General features: G+C 48.9%; 1 protein-coding gene across 3 annotated transcripts in view; it reads left to right on the top strand.

Annotated features, from left to right (window-relative positions):
- Window positions 1–11,562: 11,562 nt before the first annotated feature.
- The window catches only part of KIF13B (kinesin family member 13B), a 235,107-nt gene continuing 223,295 nt past the window's right edge, over window positions 11,563–23,374 (top strand). For all 3 annotated transcript variants that reach the window (XR_008890892.1, XM_056563817.1, XM_056563818.1), the window contains exon 1: window positions 11,563–11,721. Coding sequence is in view for 2 of the 3 variants with exons in the window: in XM_056563817.1 (XP_056419792.1) it covers window positions 11,667–11,721 (55 nt within the window). In the remaining variant the exon portion in view is untranslated. The remainder of the gene's footprint in view (window positions 11,722–23,374) is intronic.

Here is a 23,374-nt window from a genome sequence, read left to right as displayed (position 1 = left end):
GCTGTGGAAACGTGTGTCCTCCTAAGCAGAGCAGGGGGAGCTGAGAAGCTGTGCACGTCCTATCTCCCCTGCTCTGCCTTCGCTCCCCCCAGCTCTAGCTTCGGAGAGCTGAGGGGAGGAGCGGACACAAGTCTGCACGGGGAGCAAGTTTCCAGCCAGCATGCGGCGCTTAGCAGCCTGTATGGAGCGGGCTCCGGACTCCTGCCCGCTCCATACTCTGCTGCCCCCGGCTGTTCTCAGTAGCCGGGGGCCGCCGCTAATAGCCAGCATGCGGCGATTGCCGCAGCAGGCTATTAACCCTTTAGATCGCCGCTGTCACAGCTGACAGCGGCGTCTAAAGGGACCTGTGAATGCTCCTTGGTGAATGCTCATTGGTGACCATGTCCCGATCCGCTGAAAGGACAGCAGGAGGGTGCTCACCTGCCTCCTCTCTGTCCGATAGGTGATCTGCTGCTCTGTGCCTGCATAGCATTGATCAGTACATGCAATCAGAAGAATGCATGGTATAGCTCCCTATGGGAACTAATTTTTTTTTGTGTGTAAGAAAAAAAACAACCAAAAAAAAAGTTGGTCAAAGTGAATTAACCCCTTCCTAATAAAAGTTTGAATCCCCCCCCCCCCCACACACACACACGCACACCTTTTCCCATTTTTAAAATAAAATAAAAATAATCATATGTGGTATCACCGCATGTGTAAATGTCCAAGCTATTAAATTATAAGGGTAGTTTAACCGCACGGTCGAAGGCGTACACGTATAAAAATACCAAAATTATGCATTTTTGGTCATTCATATACCATAAAAAAAATTATAAAAAGCAATCAAAAAGTCCCATCAAAACAAAAATGCTACCAATAAAAACTTCAGACCACGGCACAAAAAATGAGCCCTCATATAGCCCCATATGCAGAAAAATAAAAAAGTTAGAGGGGTCAGAAAATGACAATTTTAAACATATTGATTTTGGTGCATGTAGTTATAATTTTTTGAAGTAGCAAAATAAAATTAAACCTATATAAATTGTGTATCATTGTAACCGTATGAACCTACAGAATGTATATAAGGTGTCAATTGTACCGAAAATTGCACTGCGTAGAATCGGAAGCCCCCAAAATTTATACAATGAAGTTTTTTCTTTCAATTTTCTCCTACATATATATTTTTTCTGGTTTTTCCATAGATTTTGGGGTAAAATGAGTGATGTCATTCCAAAGAACAATTGGTGGCACAAAAACAAGCCCTCATATGGGTCTGTAGGTGGGAAATTGAAAGTGTTATGATTTTTAGAAGGCGAGGAGGAAAAAAATGAAAAACCCTGTCCACCCCCGTCCTCATGTTGTGTGTGGTATTACTTGGAAGTGTAATCCATGTAATCCAAATTGTAATCCCACACACAACCTGTGGACAGATGTGGCGCTGTTTTTAGAAGAATTAGCTATGTTTCTTCTATTTCTGGACACCTTTAACCCCTTAAGGACTCAGGGTTTTTCCGTTATTGCACTTTCGTTTTTTCCTCCTTACCTTTTAAAAATCATAACCCTTTCAATTTTCCACCTAAAAATCCATATTATGGCTTATTTTTTGCGTCGCCAATTCTACTTTGCAGTGACATTCGTCATTTTACCCAAAAATTCACGGCAAAACGGAAAAAAAAATCATTGTGCGACAAAATCGAAAAAAAAACGCCATTTTGTAACTTTTGGGGGCTTCCGTTTCTACGCAGTGCATATTTCGGTAAAAATGACACCTTATTATTATTCTGTAGGTCCATACGGTTAAAAGGTTAAAATGATCCCCTACTTATGTAGGTTTGATTTTGTCGCACTTCTGGAAAAAATCATAACTACATGCAGGAAAATGTATACGTTTAAAAATGTCATCTTCTGACCCCTAACTTTTTTATTTTTCCACGTACGGGGCAGTATGAGGACTCATTTTTTGTGCCGTGATCTGAAGTTTTTATCGGTAGGATTTTTGTTTTGATCGGACTTTTTGATCACTTTTTATTCATTTTTTTAATGGTATAAAAAGTGACCAAAATACGCTTTTTTGGACTTTGGAATTTTTTTGCGCGTACGCCATTGACCGTGCGGTTTAATTAATGATATATTTTTATAGTTCGGACATTTACGCACGCGGCGATACCACATATGTTTATTTTTTTTTTTTTACACTGTTTTATTTTTTTTATGGGAAAAGGGGGGTGATTCAAACTTTTATTAGGGAAGGGGTTAAATGACCTTTCTTAACACTTTTTTTTACATTTTTTTTGCAGTGTTATAGCTCCCATAGGGACCTATAACACTGCACACACTGATCTCTTATACTGATTATTGTTATCCCATAGGGACCTATAACACTGCACACACTGATCTCTTATACTGATCATTGTTATCCCATAGGGGCCTATAACACTGCACACACTGATCTCTTATACTGATCATTGTTATCCCATAGGGACCAATAACACTGTACACACTGATCTCCTATACTGATCACTGGCGTGCATTAACACGCCTGTGATCAGCATTATCGGCGCTTGACTGCTCCTGCCTGGATCTCAGGCACGGAGCAGTCATTCGTCGATCGGACACCGAGGAGGCAGGTAAGGGCCCTCCCGGTGTCCGATCAGCTGTTCGGGACGCCGCGATTTCACCGCGGCGGTCCCGAACAGCCCGACTGAGCAGCCGGGATACTTTCAGTTTCACTTTAGAAGCGGCTAATACCACACATCGCCGATCGCGGCGATGTGCGGTATTAACCCTTTAGAAGCGGCGGTCAGAGCTGACCGCCGCTTCTAAAGGGTTAATACCGCACATCGCCGCGATCGGTGATGTGTGGTATTAGCCGCGGGTCCCGGCCGTTGATGAGCGCCGGGACCGAAGCGATATGATGCAGGATCGCGGCGCGATCCCGCTTCATATCGCGGGAGCCGGCACAGGACGTAAATATACGTCCTGCGTCGTTAAAGGGGTACTCCGGTGAAAACCTTTTTTCTTTTAAATCAACTGGTGCCAGAAAGTTAAACAGATTTGTAAATTACTTCTATTTAAAAATCTTAATCCTTCCAGTACTTAGCAGCTGTTATATGCTTCACAGGAAGTTCTTTTCTTTTTGAATTTCCTTTCTGTCAGACCACAGTGCTCTCTGCTGACACCTCTGTCCATTTTAGGAACTGTAGAAGCAAATCCCCATAGCAAACCTATCCTGCTCTGGACAGTTCCTGATATAGACGGAGGTGTCAGCAGAGAGCACTGTGGTCAGACAGAAAGGAAATTAAAAAAGAAAAGAACTTCCTGTGGACGATACAGCAGCTGATAAGTACTGGAAGGATTAAGATTTTTAAATAGAAGTCATTTACAAATCTGTTTAACTTTCCGGCACCAGTTGATTTAAAAAAAAAAATGTTTTCCAGTGGAGTACCCCTTTAAGTTTTAATGCGGCTCTAATCTGTGACGTGTTCTGCCATGCCTGACGGGCAATGTTCTACTGACAACCTCAGGTCCTGGCATCATGTGGACGGCGGGTGCCTGGGGAAAAGATTGTACCAGGATGCATTATGGGAAGAAGATAGAAATGTTGGATTGTTGTAATACTTACTATGGTGTTCTGATCAGACACTGGGTTTCGCCACAAGAGGGCGTAAAAGTGTTTCCTCTGCTTCATTATTAGTGATGAGCGTCAGGGGCCATATTCGAATTTGCGATATCTCGCAAATATATTGATGATTATTCGTCCTATGTTCGCGAAATTCGCTGTTAGTTCACTTTTTTTTTTCAATGCGGAAATTTGCATAAAAATTTGCATGTCGAAAAAACAAAAAAAACAAAAAATATACATATATTTATTCGTTATTACGAATATATAGCACTATATTCGAAATATTTGCCAAATCGCAAAGTGATATTCGCGATAAAAATTTGCATCACGAATATTCTTGCTCAACACTATTCATTATAAGGCAGTGCTTCCCAACCAGCGTGCCTCCAGCTGTTGCAAAACTACAACTCCCAGCATGCCCGGACAGCCTTCGGCTGTCCGGGCATGCTGGGAGTTGTAGTTTTGCAAAAGCTGGAGGGGCACTGGTTAGGAAACACTGCTATAAGGCCATGTTTACACGTCCAAAATTTCCATGCGGAATTCCACCAGAAATTCCGGAGCAGCAGAGTCCCATTGTATTCAATGCACATGGCGGAATTTTCACGCCAGATTTTTCCTTGCACAGAAATTCCGATTTCCGTGTCCACAGAAAGAACGAACCTGCATAGCCGCAGTCTCGGAAATGTTCGCATGGAGATTTTCCGTGCGGACATTCCAAAGTGTGAACATAGCCTAAATGTCTCTCAGAGCTTACTTTTTGGTAGTGTACCTCTTGGTGAGAGATTGGTTACTGCTAGGTATGCTTCTAAAATCTACTGGAAGGTGTTTTGCCCAGTTGACCGACTGTGAGGGGGCACATGATTGGACTGAGGGGAGCAGTATAATCAGTCTGACCGAGCTGTTAGGAGGTGTTGGGGGGCAAAGGTCATGTGAGGGCACAGCGGGGAACAGGCTCCGGACGGTCCAGACAGAGGATTGTTTGTCCCAACAAGCACAGGCAACTTCTACAGATTCCTTGTCTATCACCCTCCTGCCTGTATATTACTAGTGTTGAGCAGGAATATTTATCGTGAATATCGTCCCTTCGCGATTTCGCCAATATTTAGAATATAGTGCTATATATATTCGTGATGACGAATATCGTTTTTTTTTTGTTTTTGTTTTCTTCACGTGAATTTTCCATGCAAATTTTTGCATGGAAAAAAAATGAATGAACATAGTGAATATATATACACAGGTCCCTCAACATACAATGGTAATCCGTTCCAAATGAACCATCGTTTGTTGAAACTATCGTATGTTGAGGGATCCGTGCAATGTAAAGAATAGGAAGTTATACTCACGTGTCCCTGCCGCTCCAGACCCGTCACTGCTCGTCACCGCTGCCCTGGATGTTGCCCTCCATCGCTGTCGCCACGTCCGCGTGGTGTCCCTGATGCTCCGGACCGTCTCTGCTGGCCGGGAACGTCGCCGCCATCACGTCGCTACGCACGCCGCTCCTATTGGATGACGGGACGGCGTGCGCGATGACGTGATGACAACAATGGAGAGCACCGGCGATGCAGGGAATCCTGAAGAGGATGCTCAGGAGCCCCGAGGACAGGTAAGTGATCGGCAGCGGACCACACGGGGCACTGTAAACGGCTATATGGTGGCAGCTGAAGCAGTCTGCGCTGCCGGATAGCCGTTTATGTGATGGCCCCGACATACAAAAGCATCGTGTGTTGATGCTGCCACTGATAGGCCATCGCATGTTGAAATTATCGTATGTCGGGGCCATCGTAGGTCGGGGGGGGGGGGGGTCACTGCATATATATTGTCTAAGGGTATGTTCAGACGAGCGGATTTACAGCGCGTATTTTGCAGCGGATCTGCCTCTGAAGGACCTCTATATGCTGCCTTTACATGTGCCTGCTCGGAGCAGCAACATGCCGCTATGAGTAGACACACTGCGATGTGCGCATGCGCAGTATACTCGCACATCGCGGCAGCTCTCGGCCTAGCTCATAGAGCAGGGGGATCAGCTGCGATGTGTGGGAGTACACCATGCATGCGCGGCGCCTCGCACATCGCTTCAGTGTGTCTGCACGCAGCGGCATATTGCAGCTCCGAGCAGGTGCATGTAAAGCCAGCATACAGAGAACCTCCAGCGGCGGATCCGCAGCAAAATATGCGCTGTAAATCCACTTGTCTGAACGTACCCTAACTTTTGATGGTGTTGACCCGAGTATAAGCGGAGGCCCCTAATTTCAACCCAAAATCCCAGGGAAAAAAAAAAAAAAAATAAAAAAAAAAAAAATAAAAAAAAAAAAAATAAAATAAAACTTATTGACTCGAGTATAAGCCTAGGGTGGGAAATACATCATCCCCCCCTGTCATCATCCAGACCCCCGTCATTAACATCCTCATCATCATCACCGCCTGTCATCATCCAGACCCTCATCATCATCACCTGTCATCATCCCCTTGTCATCATCCCACACACCCCCCTTCATCATCCCCTTGTCATCATCCCCACCCCCCTTCATCATCCCACACCCCCATTCATCATCCTCTTGTCATCATCCCACACCCCCCCTTCATCATCCTCTTGTCATCATCCCACACCCCCCCCTTCATCATCCTCTTGTCATCATCCGCCCTCAGTGGTCTTCAACCTGCGGACCTCCAGAGGTTTCAAAACTACAACTCCCAGCAAGCCCGGGCAGCCATCGGCTCTCCGGGCTTGCTGGAAGTTGTAGTTTTGAAACCTCCGGAGGTCCGCAGGTTGAAGACCACTGCGGCCTTCGACATCATCCAGCCCCCTCTCACCCCCTTTAGTTCTGTACAGTACTCGCCTCCGCTCGGCGCTGATCCGGTGCTGCAGGACTGTCCGGTGAGGAGGTCGTCCGGTGGGATAGTGGTTCCGGGCTGCTATCTTCACCGGGGGGCCTCTTCTCCGCGCTTCGGGCCCAGAATAGAGGCGTTGCCTTGACGATGACGCAGAAGTACGTTGGTAATGAACATACCTCTGCGTCGTCGTCAAGGCAAACGTGACTATTCTGGGGCTGGGCCCGAAGCGCTTAGAAGAGGCCTCCCCGGTGAAGATAGCAGCCCGGAACCACTATCCCACCGGACCACCTCCTCTCCGGACAGTCCTGCAGCACCGGACCAGCGCCGAGCGGAGGTGAGTACTGTACAGAACTAAAGGAGGTGAGAGGGGGCTGGATGATGTCGAAGGCCGCAGTGGTCTTCAACCTGCGGACCTCCGGAGGTTTCAAAACTACAACTCCCAGCAAGCCCGGACAGCTGATGGCTGCCCGGGCTTGCTGGGAGTTGTAGTTTTGAAACCTCTGGAGGTCCGCAGGTTGAAGACCACTGCGGGTGGAGAGTTCACTCGAGTATAAGCGGAGGGGGGTGTTTTCAGCACGAAAAATCGTGCTGAAAAACTCGGCTTATACCAAGTATATACGGTAATGAGGCTTTTGTTGGATAACAAGCTTTTTGTATGATAAGGAAGAAAGTGTAAAAGGAACCCTGTGATTGGTAATAAAGTTATCCACCATTATCCACCAGGGTTCCTTAGCCAATCAGCTCACACTTAGAGTGTTGCCATATAAAAGGGCTGTAATCTATTTTGGGGTATGATTTTCTTCTGCGGAGTTGTTTTTTCTGCATGTAAGAGAACATCCACCTGTATCGAAACATATGAATTAAATCTGTCTGCTAATCAACACGGCTGAAGTTGACTGATCACAGGGAGAAATAGATCCTAACAATCAGTCCTTCGATTGCCGCAAGCAAAGAGTGGACTTTGGGTTGAACGGTACCGACCAAAATACTCAGTGGGGGACATGTATCAAAGATTTTACCCCTGTATTGTAATAAAATTTTGCACAAGCTGTTTTTTTGCATCTTTTTTTGTGCACATTCTGGTGGAGCATTTCCTCCAGATGTGTAGGTTTCGGTGTACTTTGGAGTGACATATTTAGTACGCACAAATGTATTAACTGCGTACATTTCATTTACCCACAGAAATCTTGCGCAATTACCATATTTTTTAATAGGGATCGACAGATATCGTTTTTTTTATGGCCGATACCGATAATCGGTCAAGGTTAGGGCCGATAACTTATAACGATATTCCGGTATAAGTTAACGGCTATTTATCCCCCCTGGCGACACCACCCAGCGCTCCGCACCACACAAACCCCCCCCCCGCGCACCTTCCCCGCACCGCACCCCCCCCCCTGCACCGCACCGGCCAGAGACCGCCGCCGCTGCCCCATTGCCTCCTCCATTCCCGGTTTTATAATTACCTGTTCCCGGGGCCCGGGGTCCGCTCTACTTCTGTCTCCGGCGCCGTCCTCCTGAGCTGTCACTGTGCGCAATGACGGTGACGTCGCGTTGAGGATGTCACTCATCATTGCGCTGCGAAGCGCAACACAGGACGCGCAGGAGCCAGAAATAGCATGGACCCTGGGCCCAGGTAATTATAAAACCGGGGATGGGGGAGGCAATGGGGCAGCGTCGGGGGCGGTGTGGTGGTGGGTGCGGCGCGGTCGTGGTGGGTGCGGGGCATTATCAGATTATCGGCAATGTAATTGCCGATACCGATAACGTCCAAAATCGTGAATATCGGCCGATAATATCGGCCAAACCGATAATCGGTCGAGCCCTAATTTTTCACGCAAGTATAAGCCATCTTGGACTGCACGTAGCAAGATGCTCTAAATCATTGACTTCATATTTCAAAGAGTGGATTGAGGAGATTACTTTATTTGTCTGCAATTTATGAAACTCATTGCCCTTGATTGATAAATTTTGCGCATCTGCACATAATTAAGAATTCGGCAAAAGGGGAAAACTGCTTCTACCATACCCAAATAATGATACGTACCCCAGTGAGTATTCAGTCTTAAGTCGCTGAGGACAAAAGACCCCCCGCTCAATGTTAGCTGCGAAACAGGGGCCGGTTGGTATCGGGACCCAGGCGCACCTTCTGGTTCTGAACCTGATTGATCCAGTCCTCCAAGTCGTTTGAGAGGTAAGACGGACTGTTTTTCTTTCTTTCTCTTTGCTGGAGGTGATTTCAGTATTGTACATCGGCAATATTGTTGATCGTATAACAACTTGGTGACATAGTGGCCGAAGACAGGCATTGTGTGGATACCAGGTCTGGATAACACGGGCCGGAGAGGCTTTCTTGGGGTGTAGCCTAATATAAATAGACACTACCTGTTGTCCGGTACAAATAACAAAAAGATTGGTACCTGATCGAGATATTGAGTAATTGATTCTGTACAGAAGTAGCTACAAGTAATCTAAAAAGTTTACAGAAAACCTACTGTCCCTTTCTGCTGTGCAGCTTGGAATCTCACGGAGGAAGTGAATGTATTCTACCAGTCTACTGGTTTCTTCTCCTTTTGTTCCTCCAGCTGTTGAAAACGCCGGGGCTAATTTGTCTTTCCTTGCTCCTGTTATTTTTGGTACACTTTTGTTATTATTCTCTGTGTACGTGTTTATTTACTACTTTGTCTGTTACAGAAGTTCGAGAGGGGTTATTCCTGTTTTCTACTTCGCTCTTCGGATACCTACAATAGATCCTAACTGTATCTCATCTTGAATCCAGGCTAGAGGTGCCCAACATAGTATTAGACTCTCCATGTATCCCAACTGTATCTCATCTTCTATCCAGGCTAGAGGCTCCATGTTTCCAAACCATATCTCTTGTTCCCAGGCTAGTGCCTCCATGGATCCGAACCATATCTCTTCTTGTATCCCGGCTGGAGCCTCCGTGTATCCCAACTGTATCTCATCTTCTATCCAGGCTAGAGCCTCCATGTATCCGAACCGTATCTCTTCTTGTATTCTGACTGGAGCCTCTGTGTATCCCAACTGTATTTCATCTTCTATCCAGGCTAGAGGCTCCATCTATCCAAACCGTATCTCTTGTTTCCAGGGTAGAGCCTCCATGTTTTCGAACCATACCTCTTCTTGTATCCTGGCTGGAGCCTCCGTGTATCCCAACTGTATCTCATCTTGGATTCTAGCTAGAGGCACCCAACAGGGTAAAAGAGCCTCCATGAATCCCAACCGTAGCTCATCTTCTATCCAGGCTAGAGCCTCCATGTATCCGAACCGTATCTCTTCTTTTATCCCAGCTGGAGCCTCTGTGTATCCCAACTGTATCTCAACTTCTATCCAGGCTAGAGCCTCTATGTACCCAAACTGTATCTCTTCTTGTATCCCGGCTGGAGCCTCTGTGTATCCCAACTGTATCTTATCTTGTATTCTAGCTAGAGGCACCCAACAGGGTACAAGAGCCTCCATGAATCCCAACCGTATCTCATCTTCTATCATGGCTAGAGCCTACATGTATCCGAACCGTCTCTTCTTGTATCCCAGCTGGAGCCTCCATGTATCCCAACTGTATCTCAACTTCTATCAAGGCTAGAGCCTCTATGTACCCAAACTGTATCTCTTCTTGTATCCCAGCTGGAGCCCCTGTGTATCCCAACTGTATCTCTTCTTGTATCCCAGCTGGAGCCCCTGTGTATCCCAACTGTATCTCATCTTCTATCCAGGCTAGAGCCTCCACGTATCCGACCGTATCTCTTCTTGTATCCCAGCAGGAGCCTCCATGTATCCCAACTGTATCTCATCTTGTATTCTAGCTAGAGGCACCCAACAGGGTACAAGAGCCTCCATGAATCCCAACCGTATCTCATCTTCTATCCAGGCTAGAGCCTACATGTATCCGAACCGTATCTCTTCTTGTATCCCAGCTGGAGCCTCCATGTATCCCAACTGTATCTCAACTTCTATCAAGGCTAGAGCCTCTATGTACCCAAACTGTATCTTTTCTTGTATCCCAGCTGGAGCCTCTGTGTATCCCAACTGTATCTCATCTTCTATCCAGGCTAGAGCCTCCATGTATCCGACTGTATCTCTTCTTGTATCCCAGCTGGAGCCTCCGTGTATCCCAACTGTATCTCATCTTCTATCCAGGCTAGAGCCTCCATGTATCCGAACCGTATGTCTTCTTGTATCCCGGCTGGAGCCTCCGTGTATCCCAAGTGTATCTCAACTTCTATTCAGGCTAGAGCCAAAATGTATCCGAACCGTATCTCTTCTTGTATCCCAGCTGGAGCCTCCATGTATCCCAACTGTATCTCATCTTCGCCTTTTGCTCTAATCTTGTAATCACATAGATCATCATTACATTCACCCTCGCTGGTGCCTTATTGCCTTTTGTCAGGGACAATTAATACTTCCAAGTGCATTGATCCGGTGAGGAATAGTTTTGACCTCTGTCTTCCATGACGCTGCAGTTCCCCACAGTGACCAGCAGATGGCAGCCTCTCTCCACCTTTTCCCCAGACGTCTGTCTTGTGACTCACAGAAAAGTGTAGAAATTCTGTCAAATCGAAAAAAATCGTCAAATCTACGTTATTTCTCACTATGGCAATGTTTTACAAACAAAGCGCCTCCAGCTGCTGCAAAACCACAACTCCCAGCATGCCCGGACAGCCGTTGCCATTCTGGGAGTTGTAGTTTTTGCCAACAGCTGGAGCCGACACACTGGTTGGGAAACACTAGTCCACGAAAACCTGTGACAACCAATATGGCGGACATTCAGCTTTCCCAAGTCCCTGAACAACAAACCTGCTTTGCTATGTAATAATGCACAATGTTAATTGATAATAATCACCCTGATTCAGATTTTCCATTCAGGAGTCCAGGAAAGCTGTGTAGCGAGTGAAGGGGGACACTTTCCTGGGAACAGATATAAATGGTTAAACACGGCTGCCAAGTCGTGAGATCGTCCTGTGATCGGCCGATCCCTGTTCTGTGTCTATACATGAAGCTTTACGGTACCTGAGGGCCGGGGACAGATCTCGGTCGCTATGGTAACCGTCCCCGCGCCACGTGATCACCGCCCCGCTGGCCTTTAATTTATGACGTCATCACGTCGCGCCTCCCACCAGGTCTCCGCCTCCCTCCCCTTGGTTACCGCCCACCTCGCCGAAGAGACGGAAGCCGGTGGGGTCCGGGCAGGTCCTGGGAGCCTCCAGAGCGCAGGATGGGCGACTCCAAGGTGAAGGTGGCCGTGCGGATCCGGCCGATGAACAAGAGAGGTGAGCCGGGGAGGGAGAGAGAGGAGAGCCGGGGAGGGAGAGAAGTGAGCAGCCGGGGAGGGAGAGAAGTGAGCAGCCGGGGAGGGAGAGAAGTGAGCAGCCGGGGAGGGAGAGAAGTGAGCAGCCGGGGAGGGAGAGAAGTGAGCAGCCGGGGAGGGAGAGAAGTGAGCAGCCGGGGAGGGAGAGAGGAGGGCCGGGCAGGAATGACAGCTGTAACTGCGCCCAGAGTGCGACAAAGTGACAGCAAAGTCCCGAGCACTGAGAAAGAGAGGGCTAGAGAGTGACAGCCCGTGCTAGAGAGTGACAGCCCGTGCTAGAGAGTGACAGCCCGTGCTAGAGAGTGACAGCCCGTGCTAGAGAGTGACAGCCCGTGCTAGAGAGTGACAGCCCGTGCGGTGATGGGATCCGATGAGACGCGAGTGTCTGTCAGCCAGGGATCCGATGAGACGCGAGTGTCTGTCAGCCAGGGATCCGATGAGACGCGAGTGTCTGTCAGCCAGGGATCCGATGAGACGCGAGTGTCTGTCAGCCAGGGATCCGATGAGACGCGAGTGTCTGTCAGCCAGGGATCCGATGAGACGCGAGTGTCTGTCAGCCAGGGATCCGATGAGACGCGAGTGTCTGTCAGCCAGGGATCCGATGAGACGCGAGTGTCTGTCAGCCAGGGATCCGATGAGACGCGAGTGTCTGTCAGCCAGGGATCCGATGAGACGCGAGTGTCTGTCAGCCAGGGATCCGATGAGACGCGAGTGTCTGTCAGCCAGGGATCCGATGAGACGCGAGTGTCTGTCAGCCAGGGATCCGATGAGACGCGAGTGTCTGTCAGCCAGGGATCCGATGAGACGCGAGTGTCTGTCAGCCAGGGATCCGATGAGACGCGAGTGTCTGTCAGCCAGGGATCCGATGAGACGCGAGTGTCTGTCAGCCAGGGATCCGATGAGACGCGAGTGTCTGTCAGCCAGGGATCCGATGAGACGCGAGTGTCTGTCAGCCAGGGATCCGATGAGACGCGAGTGTCTGTCAGCCAGGGATCCGATGAGACGCGAGTGTCTGTCAGCCAGGGATCCGATGAGACGCGAGTGTCTGTCAGCCAGGGATCCGATGAGACGCGAGTGTCTGTCAGCCAGGGATCCGATGAGACGCGAGTGTCTGTCAGCCAGGGATCCGATGAGACGCGAGTGTCTGTCAGCCAGGGATCCGATGAGACGCGAGTGTCTGTCAGCCAGGGATCCGATCCGATGTGAGTGACAGCCAGGGATCCGATCCGATGTGAGTGACAGCCAGGGATCCAAAGACATGTGGGTGACAGCCAGTGATCAGATCCCAAAGGCTGTCTGGGCATGCTGGGAGTTGTAGTTTTGTAACAGCTGGAGGCAGACGGATTGGGAAACACTGCTGTATGGACACAGCGCCCCCTCTATACATAAGGAATCCGAGCAGTACTGCAGCCATATCTAGTATAAGGTGGTGTTGCCCAACTCACGGCTCGCCAGCTACCATCATGCCCTGGACACCTTTCTCAGTGCCTATGGTCAGATACAGCTCCCCTTCCATATAGAGAGATGAGAGCGCAGTACTGCATTCATCCATAGTACAAGGGGAACAGCGCCCCCTCCATACATAAAGGATAAGAGCGGTACTACAACCATTTCAAGTACAAGGAAAGCTTTGGATGTTGGTGGTGCTCTTCCCTGCCGTCCCCATCGTCTCATCGCAGCCTGAATAGTCGGTGACTCCCCGTGACCTCAGCGGCTCTGACAATACCGGCCATTCAGCCTGCGCAGTGTGACACATGATGACTGCTCTGCGGATCATCACCCTCATCATCCCCGTCCTGGGTGGATAGTGCTGTTTATAGTTGGGAACAGTTTCTTAAAAATCTAAACTGACTGGGTTCTGTCCCCTATACTAGGGGGGTCCCCTCTATCCAGCGCCCCTCCCCCATTATTGCCGTTATCATGGCGCCCATAATGGTAAAGTCTTCGGCAGTGTCTGGTTGAAGTCTCTATGATAAGATGACCCAATCATATGAGGAGGTCATGTGATCAGTGCCGGCACCTTGTAGCCTCGGTATAGCGGCAGAATTCCCTGCGTATAGCCAAGTGTTTCCCAACCAGGGTGCCTCCAGCTGTGGCAAAACTACAACTCCCAGTCTCCCAGAGACTCAGGTTGGGGAGCATTAAACTTGTCCCTCAGTTGTAAGGGCATGCTGGGAGTTGTAGTTCTGCATCTGCTCGAGGGCTGCAGATAGGTGAACATTCATAATGGCTCATCAGCTCATTGGTCTAACCCCCCCCCCCCCCCCAAATCTTTGGCTGTGAATGCACGATGGGAGTTGTAGTTTTGCAGCATTTTGAAATAGTTGTGAAAGTATTGCAACCTTATTGCTAGGGAATGCTGGGAGTTGTAGTTTTGCAACGGTATTGTTAGGGCATGCTGGGGGTAGTAGTTTTGCAACGGTATTGTTAGGGAATGCTGGGGGTAGTAGTTTTGCAACAGTATTGTTAGGGCATGCTGGGGGTAGTAGTTTTGCAACAGTACTGTATTGTTAGGGCATGCTGGGAGTAGTAGTTTTGCAGCAGCTGGAGAGCCAGACAGGTATGGGAACACATCTATGGTCTCTCATCTCATTTGTCTAGACCAGTGATCTCCACACTGGAACCCTTCAGATGTTGCAAAACTACAACTCTCAGCATGCCCGGACAGCCGTTGGCTGTCCGGGCATGCTGGGAGTTGTAGTTTTGCAACATCTGTAAGTACACAGTTTGGAGACCACTGACAAAACACCCAATCTTTCACTATAAGTGCATAATAGGAGTTGTAGTTTTGCAACGGTATAGTTAGCGCATGCTGGGAGTTGTAGTTGTGCTAGAACGGGAGGGGGGGACACTACTGTAGGGGATTCCAACCAACAAAATGCTCAAGCACAATCTGTAAGTTAATAGCGCCCCCTGTTTAATGGGGTACATTTTTTTTTTTTTTTTTTTTTTTTTTTTAATATCAACTGGTGCCAGAAAGTGAAACAGATTTGTAAATGACTTCTATTAAATAATCTTTACCCTTCCAGTACTTTTTAGCAGCTGTATGCTACAAAGGAAATTCTTTACTTTTTGAATTTCTTTTTTGTCTTGTCCACAGTGCTCTCTGCTGACACCTCTGTCCGTATCAGGAACTGTCCAGAGCAGCATAGGTTTGCTATGGGGATTTTCTAATGCTCTGGACAGTTCCTAATACAGGCATCAGGTGTCAGCAGAGAGCACTGTTGACAAGACAAAAAAAGAAATTCAAAAAGAAAAGAATTTCCTTTGTAGCATACAGCTGCTAATAAGTACTGGAAGGGTAAAGATTTTTTAATAGAAGTCATTTACAAATCTGTTTAACTTTTTCACCGGGGTACCCCTTTAACAGTCAGCGCCATGGTAATGATGGAGCTTTGACAGCTTATGGCAGCACTCTACACCCAGTAGCTGACAATCCGATCTCTCTACCTCACATGTACCATCAACTTGTGGGCCGCTCCCAGACACCTGTTCCCTGTGTATAACATCGCCCACAGTCCGGCTGTCCGCTAAAATATTTAGCGGCTCGCAGGGACTCTCTTGACATTGAGCTCATAGGATGATAGTGAGACATGAGCCTTGGGGGGTGGGGGGGGGATGTGAAGCTGCTGCCAGAGGGGATGAGCCGCCATAGCTTAATATTTTTAAATATATATATAATGTGTGTGTGTGTGTGTATATATCTGACTATTTTCATGCCAGAAAGTAATTACAAGGATATATGGAGGTCTAAGTGCTGGCTGTATCTTCTATATAGATAGAGAAGGGGTGCAGTTATAATCCTAGTGCTGTGACCCCCTCATTCTCAGGGTTGCTGGGGGTCCCGTAGATCGAACCTCTTCACTTCAGAAAGTGTTTGAGTATCTTATCCCTATACCATCGCTTGGGAGACCCCTTTAATCTTTGTGCAATGAAAAGTTGAATATCTTTATAACATGTTTTGGTTTTTCATTTCTTGCTGTTTTCAAGATCTCTGCTTGCTGTAAGTGAATATTCGTGTTTATATCTAGGCATTAAACATTATCCTTAGGATCAGAGATAACTAGCTGATCGATGGGGGTCCCAGCAGTCGGGTCTTAAGAATGGAAGCTCTTCCTCTACTGAGCACCTGCCCTGCCTCCTGGTCTCCGGGGCGCCTGCCCTGCCTCCTGGTCTCCGGGGCGCCTGCCCTGCCTCCTGGTCTCCGGGGCGCCTGCCCTGCCTCCTGGCCTCCGGGGCGCCTGCCCTGCCTCCTGGCCTCCGGGGCGCCTGCCCTGCCTCCTGGCCTCCGGGGCGCCTGCCCTGCCTCCTGGCCTCCGGGGCGCCTGCCCTGCCTCCTGGCCTCCGGGGCGCCTGCCCTGCCTCCGGGGCGCCTGCCCTGCCTCCTGGCCTCCGGGGCGCCTGCCCTGCCTCCTGGCCTCCGGGGCGCCTGCCCTGCCTCCTGGCCTCCGGGGCGCCTGCCCTGCCTCCTGGCCTCCGGGGCGCCTGCCCTGCCCCCTGGCCTCCGGGGCGCCTGCCCTGCCCCCTGGCCTCCGGGGCGCCTGCCCTGCCCCCTGGCCTCCGGGGCGCCTGCCCTGCCCCCTGGCCTCCGGGGCGCCTGCCCTGCCCCCTGGCCTCCGGGGCGCCTGCCCTGCCCCCTGGGGCGCCTGCCCTGCCCCCTGGCCTCCGGGGCGCCTGCCCTGCCCCCTGGCCTCCGGGGCGCCTGCCCTGCCCCCTGGCCTCCGGGGCGCCTGCCCTGCCCCCTGGCCTCCGGGGCGCCTGCCCTGCCCCCTGGCCTCCGGGGCGCCTGCCCTGCCCCCTGGCCTCCGGGGCGCCTGCCCTGCCCCCTGGCCTCCGGGGCGCCTGCCCTGCCCCCTGGTCTCTATATTCCTCTACAGCAGTGTTTCCAAACCAGGGTGCTGCCTGCTGTTGCAAAACTACAACTCCCAGCATGTCTGCACAGCTTTCCGGGCATGCTGTAAGCAGTAGTTTTGCAACAGCTGGAGGCACACTGGTTTGGAAACACTGCTGTAAGAGAGTGAACGAAGCAGAGGGAGCCATGAGCCTCATGTTTATTGCTGGGACCCCCAAAATCATCTAGATATCGCCTATTCTTCGCGAAAACCCTCTTTTTAACCTTTAAAGATCCAATACCTTTCACAGCTGAGGGTTTGTTACAGTTGTACAGTCAGACAGATAGAAGATCAGCGCTACATGTCTCTCTAGGGCTGTAACAAACCCTCTGCTATAAGAACTACTGGGTCGTAGTTTTCAGCCTATTGATTTAAAGGAGAACGTTCACTGACAGCTAGCAGAGGTCTCCAAACACAAAATAGTTGCAGAACTTCAGACTTAATTCACATACAAACAGAATCCCCCTTCATTTTGTTACACATCACAATTCACTCTTTCCCAACCAGGGTGCCTCCAGCTGTTGCAAAACTACAACTCCCAGCATGCCCGGACAGCCAACGTGCAGTCTGAAGACCCCCAATTATTATTATTATATTATTTTTTAATATTGCCTTTAGTTCCAGGGCGCTGTACAGTGTGAACAGTGAGGGAGATTTATCAAATCCAGTGCAGAGGAAAAGTTGCTGAGTTGCCCATAGCAACCAATCAGATCGCTTCTTTCATTTTTCACAGGCCTTTAGGCCTCTGAAAAATGAAAGTGATCTGATTGGTTGCTATGGGCAACTCAGCATCTTTAGGCCTGTGAAAAATGAAAGAAGCGATCTCATTGGTTGCTATGGGCAACTCAGCAACTTTAGGGCTGTGAAAAATGAAAGAAGCGATCTGATTGGTTGCTATGGGCAACTCAGCAACTTTAGGCCTGTGAAAAATGAAAGAAGCGATCTCATTGGTTGCTATGGGCAACTCAGCAACTTTAGGGCTGTGAAAAATGAAAGAAGCGATCTGATTGGTTGCTATGGGCAACTCAGCAACTTTAGGCCTGTGAAAAATGAAAGAAGCGATCTGATTGGTTGCTATGGGCATCTCAGCAACTTTAGGCCTGTGGAAAATGAAAGAAGCGATCTGATTGGTTGCTACGGGCAACTTTTCCCCATTTTATCTATAGCTGACGGTCAGTAATATCCAGCCCCTCAGGATCCTCAATGACTTCTTTTAGTGAATTTATACTCTGCATTCTTTGGCGGAATTTTTTTATGCAAATTGTGGACCCGACCTTAAAGGGGAATTCTTGGATGGGAATACTTCTTTAAGGCCGGGTTCAGACTACGGAATTTCCGCCTGCAATTCCGCTTTGATATTGCAGGCAGAAATTCCGCTTGCTAAAATGTAAAGTGTAGTGAATGGGTTTCCGTTCACAAATTCACACTTCGGAATTTGTGAACGGAAAATCCGCTTGGAAATTTCCGCCTGAAGAATGGCGTTGCTCTTTCTTCAGGCGGAAATCCGCGCTGGCCGCACGCGGAAATTTTCCGCCCGGAGATTCCGCAGTGTGAACCCTAGCCTAAAGGTCATTTAAAGCTCATGGACTCTAATGAAAATCTTGTACAGCATCACCCCCCCCCCCCCCCACCTATATGTGTTATGTGGCAGACGGTGCCCCCTTCAGTTACGAGGGCCCAGATGCAGATAGGTAATAGTTTTCTGCCTATGGGTGGATGGGCTGGACTGAATTTAGGCTACATAAAGGAGACATTCCTGGAATTGATGAGCTGAATGCATCCAGACCTGATGTACGGGGGTCCGAGGGAGGGAGGGAGAGAAGGGGTGGGGGGTCCTGGGATGTACACGCGGATATTAAACCTAAAACACGTGTGTGATAGAATCAAGATCCTTCATACAGACACATCACACTGCTCTAATGCTTACAGCTGAATAATTCACCACGCTCTATTGTTCTGTGTTATCAGCCAGAGTGGGGTGCCTCCAGCTGTTGCAAAACTACAACTCCCAGCATGCCCGGACAGCCTTCGGCTGTCCGGGCATGCTGGGAGTTGTAGTTTTGCAACAGCTGGAGGCACACTGGTTGACAGATTGTATCATGCATGAGGCTTAGATACATGACTTGGCAGACTGTATCGCACATAATTAGCTTGGACTAAAGACACACCTCTCACCATCACAAGTATCTCACTTGATTGCTGGGACCTGGCAGCTCAGCAGACAGTATTACATGATTGGCTTAGATACCTTGGCTCAGCCGGCAGTATCACACATGATAAACTTAGATACCTTGGCTCAACAGACAGTGTCAAACATGATTGGCTTGGATACCTTGGCTCAGCAGACAGTATCACACATGTCCGGCTTAGAAACCTTGGCTCAACAGACAGTATCTCACATGATTGGCTTAGATACCTTGGCTCTACAGGCAATATCACACATGATCTGCTTAGATACCTTGGCTCAAAAGGCAATACTGTACATGATCAGCTTAGATACATTGGCTCAGCAGACAGTATCACACATGATCTGCTTAGAAACCTTGGCTCAGCAGACAGTATCACACATGGTCGGCTTAGATACCTTTGCTCAGCAGACAGTATTACACATGATCGGCTAAGATACCTTGTCTCAGCAGACAGTATCACATATAAGTTTAGATACAAGGTTTAGCTGACACACCTCTCACCAGCACATCATCATCACACATAAAAGGCTTAGATACAGGACTCAGCAGAAAGTACTCCACATATCAGCTTAGATACAAGGTTTAGACTTAAGACACAGTTCTCCACAGCACATCATCATCACACATGATACGCTTAGATACAGCACCTTATCAGACAGTATCACGCTTAATGGCTCGGACACAGCGGCTCAGCAAACAGTATTACACGTAATAGGCTTAGATACCTTGGCTCTGCAGACAGTATCACACACAGGTGTAGAGACAAGACTCTGCAGACAGTATAGCACATAATAAGCTTAGATACAAAATTTGGACTTACCAGCACATCATCATCACTCATGATAGGCTTAGATACAGCACCTTATCAGAGGGTATCACATTTGATGGCTCTGTCCCAGCGGTTCTGCATACAGTATTACACATGATAGGCTTAGATACCTTGGTTCAGCAAACAGTACTAGACATGATAGGCTTTGATACTTTTGCTCAGCACACCGTATAACACATGATAGGCTTAGATACCTTGGCTCAGCAGACTGTATCACTCATCACAAGCTTAGATATGGTAGTTCAGCAGACAGTACCACACATGACAGGCCATCATATAATGGCTCAGGAGGTAGTATCGCGCATGATTGGCCTAGGTAAATAGCTGAGCAGCACAGAATCACACATGTTTGGCTTAGATACACAGTTAAGCAGCACAGTATCACACATGCTTGGCTTAGATACACAGTTAAGCAGCATAGAATCACACATGATTGGCTTAGATACACAGTTAAGCAGCACAGAATCACACATGATTGGCTTAGATACACACAGGATTTGCTTACACAGTTAAGCAGCACAGTATCACACATTTTAGGATTTGAGACACAATTAAACAGCACAGTATCACATACATTAGGCTTAGATACACAATTAAGTAGCACAGTTTTACGTGTGCTAAGCTTAGCTATACTGTTGAGCAGTGTGGTATCCCACATGCTCAGCTTAGATCAGTGTTTCCCAACCAGGGTGCCTCCAGCTGTTGCAAAACTACAACTCCCAGCATGCCCGGACAGCCTTTGGCTATCCGGGCATGCTGGGAGTTGTAGTTTTGCAACTGCTGGAGGCACCCTGGTTGGGAAACACTGGGTTAGATACATACTGGAGAGTATTTCTGGGTTGTGACTATCCCTATCCCTCCTGCTGGTGACTCGCCCTAATAAAGCTTTTTACGCCCATAATTGTCGCCCGCCTCCTGTGAATCACTCTGTCAGTCTCTGTGAGTGTTAAAGGGGCCGAAAGAACCGACAAGAGTCTGGGTGGATCTGTTGTATCGGTCCTGGGAAAGCTGGGTACCAATATGGCTGCCAGTGCTGCTCCCCAAAGCTTGTCTGAATGGAGTAAACAGACCTGCTCTTAAAGGGGTACTCCGGTGTAAAACATTTTTTATTTATTTTTTTAAATCAACTGTTGCCAGGAAGTTGAACAGATTTGTAAATTACTTCTATTTAAAAATCTTAATCCTTCCAGTATTTATCAGCTGCTTTTTTTTTTTCCAGAGGAAGTCCTTTTCTTTTTGAATTTCCTTTCTGTCTGACCACAGTGCTCTCTGCTGACACCTCTGTCCATTTTAGGAACTGATCAGAGCAGGAGAGGTTTGCTATGGGGATTTGCTCCTACTCTGGACAGTTCCTAAAATGGACAGAGGTGTCAGCAGAGAGCACTGTGGTCAGACAGAAAGGACATTCAAAAAGAAAGGAACCTTCTCTGTAGCATACAGCAGCTGATAAGTACTGGAAGGATTCATATTTTTTAATAGAAGTAATTTACAAATCTGTTTTAACTTTTTGGTAACAGTTCATTTGAAAAACAATTCTATTTAGTTTTCCACCGGAGTACCCCTTTAGATGAGGCGTAACTAATGGGGACTTCCCGCCATCAGTCTGAGCCACAAATGATCAATACCCGGAGTCGGCGACTAATGGACGAGCTGTGGAAAATATGGATTCCCACCGAGAATCTGCTGCATGGGCTGAAATGTTCTGAGATCCGGTGCTGGATGATTCTTCACTACTGGTCTATTCCTGAGCCGATCATTCATGGGTTACATCATTGGTCTTCAAACTGTGGCCCTCCAGATGTTACAAAACTACAATTCCCAGCATGCCCGGACAGCCGTTGGCTGTCCGGGCATGCTGGGAGTTGTAGTTTTGCAACAGCTGGAGGGCCACAGTTTGAAGACTGCTGGTTTACATAGAGGATAATCCAGTATGATGTAGGCTATTGTTCTCTGCTATCAGCCATCTTGTGCTGGAAGAATAAACTTTACTTGGAATATTTTAAAACTGCTGTAATATAGGGGGGTCTGGTGCTCTCAGCTGTAATATAGGGGGGCCTGGTGCTCTCAGCTGTAATATAGGGGGGGGGGCCTGGTGCTCTCAGCTGTAATATAGGGGGGCCTGTTGCTCTCTGCTGTAATATAGGGGGGGCCTGGTGCTCTGTGCTGTAATATAGGGGGCCTGGTGCTCTCTGCTGTAATATAGGGGGGGCCTGGTGCTCTGTGCTGTAATATAGGGGGCCTGGTGCTCTCTGCTGTAATATAGGGGGGCCTGGTGCTCTCTGCTGTAATATAGGGGGCCTGGTGCTCTCTGCTGTAATATAGGGGGGGCCTGGTGCTCTCTACTGTAATATAGGGGGGGGGGCCTGGTGCTCTCTGCTGTAATATAGGGGGGGCCTGGTGCTCTCTACTGTAATATAGGGGGGGCCTGGTGCTCTGTGCTGTAATATAGGGGGCCTGGTGCTCTCTGCTGTAATATAGGGGGGCCTGGTGCTCTGTGCTGTAATATAGGGGGCCTGGTGCTCTCTGCTGTAATATAGGGGGGGCTGGTGCTCTCTACTGTAATATAGGGGGGGGGGCCTGGTGCTCTCTGCTGTAATATAGGGGGGGCCTGGTGCTCTCTACTGTAATATAGGGGGGGCCTGGTGCTCTCTGCTGTAATATAGGAGGGGCCTGGTGCTCTCTGCTGTAATATAGGGGGGGCCTGGTGCTCTCTACTGTAATATAGGGGGGGGCCTGGTGCTCTCTGCTGTAATATAGGGGGGCCTGGTGCTCTCTGCTGTAATATAGGGGGGGCCTGGTGCTCTCTGCTGTAATATAGGGGGGCCTGGTGCTCTCTGCTGTAATATAGGGGGGGGCTGGTGCTCTGTGCTGTAATATAGGGGGGCCTGGTGCTCTGTGCTGTAATATAGGGGGGCCTGGTGCTCTGTGCTGTAATATAGGGGGGCCTGGTGCTCTCTGCTGTAATATAGGGGGGCCTGGTGCTCTCAGCTGTAATATAGGGGGGCCTGGTGCTCTCAGCTGTAATATAGGGGGGCCTGGTGCTCTCTGCTGTAATATAGGGGGCCTGGTGCTCTCAGCTGTAATATAGGGGGCCTGGTGCTCTGTGCTGTAATATAGGGGGGCCTGGGGCTCTCAGCTGTAATATAGGGGGCCTGGTGCTCTCAGCTGTAATATAGGGGGGCCTGGTGCTCTCAGCTGTAATATAGGGGGGCCTGGTGCTCTCTGCTGTAATATAGGGGGCCTGGTGCTCTCAGCTGTAATATAGGGGGCCTGGTGCTCTCTGCTGTAATATAGGGGGGCCTGGTGCTCTCAGCTGTAATATAGGGGGCCTGGTGCTCTCAGCTGTAATATAGGGGGGCCTGGTGCTCTCAGCTGTAATATAGGGGGGCCTGGTGCTCTCAGCTGTAATATAGGGGGGCCTGGTGCTCTCTGCTGTAATATAGGGGGCCTGGTGCTCTCAGCTGTAATATAGGGGGCCTGGTGCTCTGTGCTGTAATATAGGGGGGCCTGGGGCTCTCTGCTGTAATATAGGGGGGCCTGGGGCTCTCTGCTGTAATATAGGGGGGCCTGGTGCTCTGTGCTGTAATATAGGGGGGGGGGTCTGGTGCTCTCTGCTGTAATATAGGGGGGCCTGGTGCTCTCTGCTGTAATATAGGGGGGCCTGGTGCTCTCTGCTGTAATATAGGGGGCCTGGTGCTCTGTGCT

Source organism: Hyla sarda, chromosome 3 (genome assembly GCF_029499605.1).
Source record: "Hyla sarda isolate aHylSar1 chromosome 3, aHylSar1.hap1, whole genome shotgun sequence".
NCBI classification, from domain to species: domain Eukaryota; kingdom Metazoa; phylum Chordata; class Amphibia; order Anura; family Hylidae; genus Hyla; species Hyla sarda.
This window is presented reverse-complemented; position numbering and strand designations above follow the sequence as displayed.